Source organism: Macrosteles quadrilineatus, unplaced genomic scaffold (assembly GCF_028750875.1).
Source record: "Macrosteles quadrilineatus isolate MER2022 unplaced genomic scaffold, UCM_ALF_1.0 Scaffold_1__1_contigs__length_201487025, whole genome shotgun sequence".
NCBI classification, from domain to species: domain Eukaryota; kingdom Metazoa; phylum Arthropoda; class Insecta; order Hemiptera; family Cicadellidae; genus Macrosteles; species Macrosteles quadrilineatus.
The window spans coordinates 193,787,634-193,797,074 of NW_026542594.1; the positions used below are offsets into that span (position 1 = coordinate 193,787,634).

Here is a 9,441-nt window from a genome sequence, read left to right on the forward strand (position 1 = left end):
AAATAATCCTTATCAAAATTAGCCCGTAAGGGAATAAATCACATGACCGCGCATGCGCAGAAAGTTCTGCCCGGCAGCGACTTGCCTCGGGGCATAATTTTGGAGACCTTCGCATTTTGCCCCGAGGGCGCCCGGGGGCGTCTTTTCGACGTGCCCTGCCTCGCCTGGTCCTGTGTGTGGAGCTCCATAAGCACCCGTGCAATTCCTGTCGCACAAGACGCCCCGGGGCAAAATGCCCTGTCGCGCCCCGCCCCGCCTGGTTCCGTGTGTGGCCGGCCTAAGACCTGTTTTGCCAGAAGCGGATGGCGTCTGACGCTTAGCGATGATCGCTACAGTCAGTGTCTATCGCTCAGGGCTATTTTGCCAGAATCGTCTGTTCCTTGCGATTGTTTGATCAGTGAGTGGTTTTCTTTGGTGGCGAAAGAAGTGCTGTTTGTGAAATGAGCTGTAACAAGCAAATAGTGTTTGTTAGCTGAGGAATTGGATGATGAGATTTTTTAAATGTTGTGCGAACACAGAAAAGTCCTACTTCAGTTCTACTTTGTGCTAAGTTTAGTCTAAAAGGATTTGCACGTGGTGTCTTTGAACAAAACCCCACATCCAATAACAGCAGAGGAGAAGGTAGTGTTTCTCCTTCTAATAGACGCTAGCGGCTCAGTTACAGACGCTGGTGGCAGTTAGCGATAGACACTTCTGGAAAATAGACTTACCTAAAACAATGCAAAGCGATCATCATTGAGCGTTAGACGCACCAGCCGTTTCTAGCAAAACAGGTCTTTACTGTACCACAATCTAGAGTAAAAATTACTCCTTTGATATGTAAAATTTAAAACCACGTGAAAGTGATATGGACCAAAATTGGAGTTTAGAGTGATTTGTTTGCAATTTTTTCATTGATTAACGAAATAAAAGTCAAAGACTTTCAACAATCTAAGTTATAAATTAGCAAACAAAAAGCTGTTAGTGAATAGTGGTTACTCTTATATTATCTAATTGTCAAAAGACAAAATATGTAAAACATAATTTTAATACAAAGCTTATAATGTCTAACTCTTGCCTCAAATATATATTTTTGTTCATCTTGTTAATGGTTATTTTTATTTATGTTCGACATAATATCCTTCACCTACTGAATCTTTCACAAGTTTCTGAGAGCTAGGTTTTAATTTTGTTTTCCCTTTTATACTGCTTCCAATTACTTTAGATAGTGATAATAAACATGGCATAATAATTAGCTTTCTTTAATATAAAAAACACACACATATTTTCAAGAGCATTTCACTCCTTTTTGTAAGGTTATATTATAGGTTAGTGTTGAGATTTCATTATAACATTATACAAAATAAAGTGAGCTATGCTAATATAGCGAAGTCAGAAAAAAACATTAAAAAAGTTCCTAGGCTATTTAAAAAAAAATATTACCAAACAATATAAATCAAATCGTACAATTGTAGTTATGAACTGTTCAATACAATTGGAGTTTTATTGCTTTAAAAAATGATAGAATTTAATAACCACTAATTTATGATAATTGATTTTGAATATATAATAAACTAATTTGTGTACATTATGTACTATTGTTTGTGATTTTAAAATATCAAGAAAGTACTGATTGCACAGATAAATCCAAATTTTAAATAGTATCAATATAATATTACAAGTATTAAAAACTCTTTAATGGTATGACTACTGATTATACTCTAATTTTTTTTTCTTAGTCAAATATAAGTCAAAATTTTAAAATGTAAACCGCCCTATTTCAAAAATAATGATCGCTCAAAACAACAACTAAAACACAAAACAAACAATATTAATGATGCACAAACTACCAAAAAATATTTACGTATTTATTTACAATGTTCAGTAACAAAACAGAATTAACTAAACCAAAAATGGTACTCATCACTGTGGTAATACTGGAATGGAGTGTACTCACCATTGTGATAAGGTACTGGAATGGAGTGTGATTCCATTAACTGGAATAACAAAAATAAGGCCACATGTGACAAACGAAGCATGCTGAAGTTGGTGTCAGTGACATTCAACAGTTCCGTTGTTTAAAAATAGTGTTGGAGTTTTAATAATAGATGTGTGAGGGGAATCAAATATACAAAGTCACTGTATCAATCACATGGAGTCTTAACCGAAAGTTGCCTCGGAACAATCGTTAAAATATTATACAGCGTAAACCGTTTGGTTTGACGGTTTTTAAATACTGAAACCTAATTTGTATAGTCTGCAAGTTTTAGTGGAATATAATTTTTTTAGTGTAATCATGTAAAAGGATGTTAAAAAAATATTATTGAAAGAAAATTTATGAAATAAAAATAAGTAACGTAAAAATCATTTTTTATTTTAGCTAGATTATTTTGAGAGGTATACATTTTTAGTATTAGTTTTTAAATAAATTGTTAAATCCAAAACTTTATTTAATTATGAATGTTAACCTCATAGAACAGATGCATTTGTAACTATTTCATTTCTTTTCATAGAGCAATTGCAACATACTGTATTCCAGGTTGGAAAAATTTAATGTGTTTAAATTTCTCCAAAAATGTAAAATATTAGATTTAGATCACTACCATGGTCTGAATTAATGACAAAAGCTTTATTTTGTGTACAATTTGATTAGCTAATTCTTACCACCCGATACGAAAAAAAAAAAAAAAAACAAGGCCAACTGTGTCTTGATTCAAACCATCAAAAATATTTTAATTCTTTTCTCTTGAATAAAATTGTAACACTTGGATAGAACAAACCAAGCTATCCTACTACAGTATAGAACCTCAATAGCGTTTAGGAATTCTTATGGGAATCATCAAAAAGACAGACTTGTTATCAAGGGTGACTCACAATTGAGGGACTTGTTATTTAAGGTACATTGTACTATTTTCCTTCATTTAAAGGTGTTAACTTCTTATTTTAAAATATTAAGTAGTGTGGCAGTATATTTTACCTTTCTTGCCTAACCTAATATATACTTTATATTTATAAGTTTAAATTAATGGATTTGACCTTGCCTTAAGAACTTATCCAGGGTTATAATCTAAACTTGATCAAATTGTTTAAAGGTTTTAAGTATAATTTGTTACATATTCCTATTTTGTTTTGTTTTAAAGCCATATTTTATATAACTTGTCTGTGTTCTTGAAGTTATAGTATATCGCCCGATGCACATTTTGTAATTTGTGGCATCGTCAGAGGATTTTCTTATCAACTTTTGACATTGTTAACACTGATTTCTATAATATTATGTAAGAAGATAATAAAAAATACCCAGAAGATTCTACACAAGCTAACAAAACTTACAGTAATAAACTACAACATCAATAACATAAGACCTGGGTTTGTTACCGTTCCCTTTCAAAACGTAAAAAATGTCACTGAAGTAGAAACACACAATATAAAAAAATAAATGCAAAAATGTAATAACTAATTTAGGCTTAATTTAAGTTTTTAATCTGGGAAAACATTATACTTTAGTACCTAATAGTAACAGTAACAAGTGTAATTTTATTTTCATCTATACGGTAGGTTTTACGGCAGTTCCAATCATTGTTTTACCGTCAGTCTGTTCTTTTCTTGTTTCGATCTAATGCAGATTCTAATGTGTCCGCCCAATTCTTTATCACCTTCAACATAGGATGTGATAGAAGCGTTTCCATCTGTTCCAATGTTTTTAATATGTCTTCTCTCTCTTCTGCTTTTGAGTTCGCGTTTTCTAACCTCTCAACTCCACTGGTGTCATATACAATCTCTTCACTTAGTCTTATATCTTCCTGAAGTTTCATGCTGTGAACTAAAAGAGCTTCTCTTGATTTTTTCACAGACTCCACTTGATTCAGAATTTTATCGAACATGTCCAAACTTGCCACCATGCCTTCCAATTCTGCCGCATCCATTTCATGCATATTTGCCATTGATTGGCCCTCCAAGGATTGTAAATTGTGTGAAGTATGATAGTAATTACTTTCGTTGGAATGTTCTTTTGGAGGGTTTGTTTCGGAATTGTTAGCTTGTGAATTTTTACCCGGGGCATTCACTTTGTTGAAGGTTGACATTGAATTTTGATTGCTGCAACAGTAAAGCAGAACTATTGTAATAATGTTTTTCAGTTTAGTTATCAATCAGATAAGTAACTACTCTTTCTAATTATCATTTCTAAGTTATATGTTACAGCTCTTGTAAAGTAAAAACATAGTTGTCATTGACTTATGTTTGCACACTTAGTTATCGTCCTAAGTTGCGTCTTATTTTATGACGTAGGTAAACCAGACTTCGGCATAGTGAAGTTTAAGATTTAATTTATCAACTGGATTAATAGTGGTTGGAATTCCAGCTAATTCACTATAGGATTGCTCAACATGTTTGTTTAACTTTAAAAAATTGAAGCTAAGGTCACACTTCTGAAAAACATAGTTAAATTTTCTATTTGCTCAGAGCATTTTTTTGCCTGTGTTTTGGTGTTGTAGTTTACCCTATGTACATTTTGTCAGTACGTTTGGCTAACACTAATACACTTCCACTCGGTTTAGTCACTAGTGTCACTGTTGGACCGAACAAGTAACGGGACAGAGGAGTCAATGGTAGGTCTTTCAATTATTTCTTTTTACTGAGGATGTTGTGTGTGCCACTTTTGACTGCTGGGTAGAGGGTATCCAAGTTTATAGACAGGAGAATGGCCTCCTACCACCTTGACTCCGCCATCAAGTTACTCATTCACATGCTGGAAAATGTACGTTGGGTAAACTATATCATTAGGTATATTATAGACATTAATGTTAGTGGTGTAAGAAGATAACAAGTCTTCCTGAAGATGCCAGACATGCTGGAAAAATGTACATAGGGTAAACTATATCACAAAAGGCAAAAAGGTAATACGGTAACTAATATAATTAGGTTATTGAATCTGGAAAAATCTAAAAATTCTTATATTTTATATTCTACCAAATTTTAGCACAGAAAAAGCGGATCAATTATTTTTCACCACACTATGATGTTTTTGGCTGTATTACATACGTTAATTGGTGGCCGAAAGTTACGTTTTGCTGGCGATGCCAGCTGTCCATAATTTGGGGACCGAGCAGGTTTTTACAGGCCGGGGCCGCAAAATCAGCTGTCCGCTTACTTACTTAAAACATGAATGCATTTTAAATACACAATCAAAATCCATAGCATTGCAATAGAATTGTGTTATTGTCACCGTTGCCTAGCAACTATTTATTTTTATTTTTGCTGATTCCTCAAATTATTTCTTCACATAACCTTAAAGTTGTATTTGTGTTGACTATCAGTGTGCATTATTATAGTGGTGAATAGTGGTAATAGGGTAAAGTGTGGTGAAAAATAGTGTTCGTACCACGGACCGAAATGGTTTTGCAGCTCTCGATCGATTTAAGTTCTCGACTTCGTCTCGAACTTAAAAACTATCTCGAGCCGGCAAAACCTCATTTTCGGCCCTAGGTACGAAATATACTATATCAGCTTGATGCTATTAACTATATTAATGGTTTTTCATAATTTTGTAAAGAATAAATCTTTTGAAAGTTACTTACAACATTTTTTGTTCGGTGTGGTAAAGATTTGGTGATGAACAATAAAATTTTGAAGATAGACTATACTGTTTCCAAGCAACTTGTTTCTAGTGTTTTTAAGAGAATTAAAAACAAATTTTGTCAAAAACCAAAACGGTCTTTGCCACTAACGTCTCAGGGGGCTGGTCAGAAACCGATGAGAACCTGATATGCAAAGGAGTGGGGGATTGTGGGAGAGCCCCTCACGTCGATTTAAGAAGAATTATAAAACTAATTTTATAATTTTTAAATTATAAATTATTTTACATGGGAAAAAAGGGGGAAGTACCAAAAGGTATACAGCACTAGAAATCGACAGTCCAACACAAAAGTAATAATTTGAGTCTGGAGTTGAGAATGGCTGATCCATAGTGTAGTGAATCACATACAACATTTATGTTCTTAAATGGCTTATCCAGATAGATATCTCTTCCGTACGGTAGTGTATGAATGAAGCTGCACATGAATGTAGTAGTACTGTACCACAGATTAAAAGATATCCTGTACCTTGGCTTTAGCTCAATGAGAAAAGCTTTCTGAGTTTTAAGTCTTGGCTAAAAGATAAATTAAAATATTGGCAATAGTTTGAAATAGAGCGATTCTAACGATATCTAATTTTGGTCTTCAGGAGATGACAACAGCTCGTTAAATTGGTGAATGGTGGCTGATGCTTCGAATGGAATGCAGCAATACATATTTTAGAACTGTAACCTACAAATATCTCCTAAGACCACTAGCGTCCATCTACCTATGCCTTAAGGGGTACTGGGGTGTCTGGGATCTACAAAATAATCCCAGTTAAGAAGTAAAGTAAGTTAAGTAAAAAAGGAGTCTCGAAAAATGTTTAAATTTGGGTAAAAAATTGTTCATTTTACACATTTTTGTAACTAAATTTGCTTTGTCAATTTATTGTTCAAATTGTTTATTGCTGTAGCCCACTGATATTTCAAGTGGTACTTGGCTCCCCAACACAATTTATCTCAACTTCTCCCCTACCTAGGTATTTTTAGTGAATTTCCCATTTAGGGAATAAGCTATTACGGTAGTACTCATGGTAAGACCTGGACCCGGGACCGATTTAATTTTTCGTTTTGAGATCCCCAGAGGCCAAAAACACCATCCATTCAAATTCATATATATATATATATATATATATCTATATATATATATATATGTCTGTTAGCAAGATAACTCGAGCAAAGATGATCCGATTTTTATGAAATTTTGTACAAACGTGTAAACCTACGTTTTTTTTTTTCAAACGAGTTCGCGAACCAGCATAATCGGACCATGGGAATGGGGTAAAAATGGGGTTTTTTCCATTTTTCACCCCAAAAACCAAAATTTTGCAATTTGTTTTTAAACCGTTTTGTAGAGCTTAAAAAAATAAATAATTAAGTATATTGAAGTGCCGTTGTATGCCTAACAGTCACGGAGAAAATTCAAAAATAGTGTAATTTAAAATTCCCATGTTATTCTTATGGAGAAAATGAAAACTGTTGTAGTTTACTTGTTTATGGATATACAGGGTGCGGCAGAAAGAACTCCCCTATTAGGAAAGCTAATAAAAACAAAACCAAGTAAGATATGACATTTTTATTGCTATTAACCAAAAACACACATTATGCCATTTAAAAAAAATATAAAATTATAGTGCTTTAAATAAAATGTTGTTTTAATAATCGATAATTTAAAATTATCGTGTTTTAAATAAAATGTCATTTAAATGGAAAGTCTAAGGTATACGAACATCGCCCTCAAAGTTTGGAAGCCCTGAAAGAAAGAATAAGGCATGAAGTTTCAGCCATCTCACCCGACATGACCCGAAAGGTAATGGACAACTACCGGGAACGTTTGAACCAATGTGTTAACACTGGAGGCCGCCATTTAAATGACATTTTATTTAAAACACGATAATTTTAAATTATCGATTATTAAAACGACATTTTATTTAAAGCACTATAATTTTATATTTTTTTAAATGGCATAATGTGTGTTTTTGGTTAATAGCAATAAAAATGTCATATCTTACTTGGTTTTGTTTTTATTAGCTTTCCTAATAGGGGAGTTCTTTCTGCCGCACCCTGTATATTGATAAAATTTGGCAAATTTATTTATTTCATCCTATACTATTGACGTATGGTCAAAAAACACTTGTTACCTTCCCCGTAGTAGCAAACCTAAGCACTCGTTAAATCTAATGTTATTAAAATTGGGAATAAATATGACTTATTTTTAGTAAAAATGTATGAGACAAGTTGAAATTCGCTTAGTCTGGAGGTTTTCTGCGGCGGGGGTATTTAATTTTGTACTAGTTCCCACCATCCATGGTTAATGTGATAACGTGAGGTCTCATAGGGGGAGGGGGAGGCTCAAGCCCCCTATAGCTCATATTGGTGGACATCCATGCCCAAGACCAGAGTACATAGTCTATTTTCACCTTGGAAGCCGCTATCATGATACTCAATCCTGTATGTTGTTACAAAATATTGGTCAAAAAACTCATGACCAAGAAACAAACCCACTGCTAAATTCTATTAATACTTTGGATAACCAGCTGATTATTCAAATTTAATTATATTCAGTACTTTTCCAAGGTGTTATCTCTTTCTTTAAAAATATCAACAGCTAGTTATTGTATACAAATACAATCACATCCAACTGACAACATAACACAAATCAGAAAATTCTCAGTGATTCTGTTTTAAAGGTAAGTACAAAATCAATTAACTCATATTTTGATTCGGTAGTGATATGCTTTTAAGAAATTTGTAGCTATGAACTCTATTTTTAGTTATAATAAAATAAAAGTATATGATTTTAGATGACATCTGACAAACAAGTAAATGACCAGTTGAAAAGTATAAAAGAGGCAACTAGGCACTGGAATGGTGGAACGAGTCGTAAAATTCAGAAACTGTCGTTAATGACGTTCCTGTGGCCCCTTCTACCTAATCTTCCACCAGAGCCGCCTTCAGCAGCTGTTGGGTTGCTACAGAAGGAAGTACTGGACCAGTGTGATCTGTGCGGAAGTCCCGGAACACCACTGGTACAACGCAAAGTTCCGAACACCCAAGAACTCGTTCGGTTCGACCCAGTGGCTGGGTCACCGTTGTCAAAAATGATGGCTGAAATCGAGAGAAAAATGGATGATACACTCACAAGTTTAGAAACAACGATACAAAAAACTGATAAACTCAACAAAGATGCACAACAGCTTGAATTGGCTGGTCAGAGCGTAATGACGGATAAGGAACTTGTAAGCACATTACAGTCACTTACCAAAGAAAAATCTAACTATGAGGACAGAGTGAAGGTTCTTGAAGTAAAAGAACAGCTACTAAAAGATTCGTTAAGTACTGCAATTGACTGGGCAAAAAAAGTTGATGTACCTAAAGAATTAGTTTGAGCATAGTTTTCATCAATTGATCAAGCTTAGATGCTGATGTTTCTGTGGTTAAGTAAAACTGATTGTCAAAAGATTTTCAATGTTATTATTTTGTGTTTTCACAATTGGCATTTAAGTAAACGGTTTGTTAGGAGCCTGTCCAAAGCTCCGATCTCATAGATAAATTTTGTGTTGGGATGATTTCCATTTAGGAACTCAATTCAATTTAAAAAGAGTTGATAGTTTTGTTGTTCGGGGGATGTGGGACCCCAGTAAGAAAGGGTATGGCCCTCCTCTAGAAAATTAGTTATTTTTGAAGCCGTTTCCCATTTGGCGACTATTTTAAAACCATTTTTAACTTCTAGAACTGTGACCAAAAATCTCCGTAACATTTTTAGGACGAAATGTATGTTTAAACCTTTTTCCACAGCCACTCCCTTAGAAACACCACTGCTCTTCTGTTATGAGGTCCAATGCTTC

General features: G+C 33.9%; 3 protein-coding genes across 3 annotated transcripts in view; 1 reads left to right on the forward strand and 2 right to left on the reverse strand.

Annotated features, from left to right (window-relative positions):
- Nucleotides 1-2,033, reverse strand: part of LOC128993012 (sideroflexin-2) — a 32,581-nt gene extending 30,548 nt beyond the window's left edge. The window contains exon 1 of the mRNA XM_054416767.1: nt 1,937-2,033. Coding sequence (XP_054272742.1) covers nt 1,937-2,018 — 82 coding nt within the window. The 5' untranslated portion in view covers nt 2,019-2,033. The remainder of the gene's footprint in view (nt 1-1,936) is intronic.
- A 1,403-nt stretch (nt 2,034-3,436) lies between these two features.
- Nucleotides 3,437-5,623, reverse strand: LOC128983437 (uncharacterized). Its single transcript, XM_054402729.1, has 2 exons — nt 5,556-5,623; nt 3,437-4,074 (listed from the first exon to the last, which is right to left on the reverse strand). The coding sequence occupies exons 1-2, from the start codon at nt 5,558-5,560 to the stop codon at nt 3,567-3,569; spliced, it is 513 nt and encodes a 170-aa protein (XP_054258704.1). The 5' UTR covers nt 5,561-5,623; the 3' UTR covers nt 3,437-3,566.
- Nucleotides 5,624-8,179: 2,556 nt separating this feature from the next.
- Nucleotides 8,180-9,057, forward strand: LOC128983439 (uncharacterized). Its single transcript, XM_054402731.1, has 2 exons — nt 8,180-8,283; nt 8,398-9,057. Exon 2 carries the CDS (start codon nt 8,398-8,400, stop codon nt 8,980-8,982), a length of 585 nt encoding a protein of 194 aa, XP_054258706.1. The 5' UTR covers nt 8,180-8,283; the 3' UTR covers nt 8,983-9,057.
- Nucleotides 9,058-9,441: the final 384 nt, after the last annotated feature.

What these genes read in the sequence shown, in the direction of transcription:
- LOC128983439 (XM_054402731.1), top strand. Translation starts at nt 8,398, where the DNA reads ATGACATCTGACAAACAAGTAAATGACCAGTTGAAAAGTATAAAAGAG.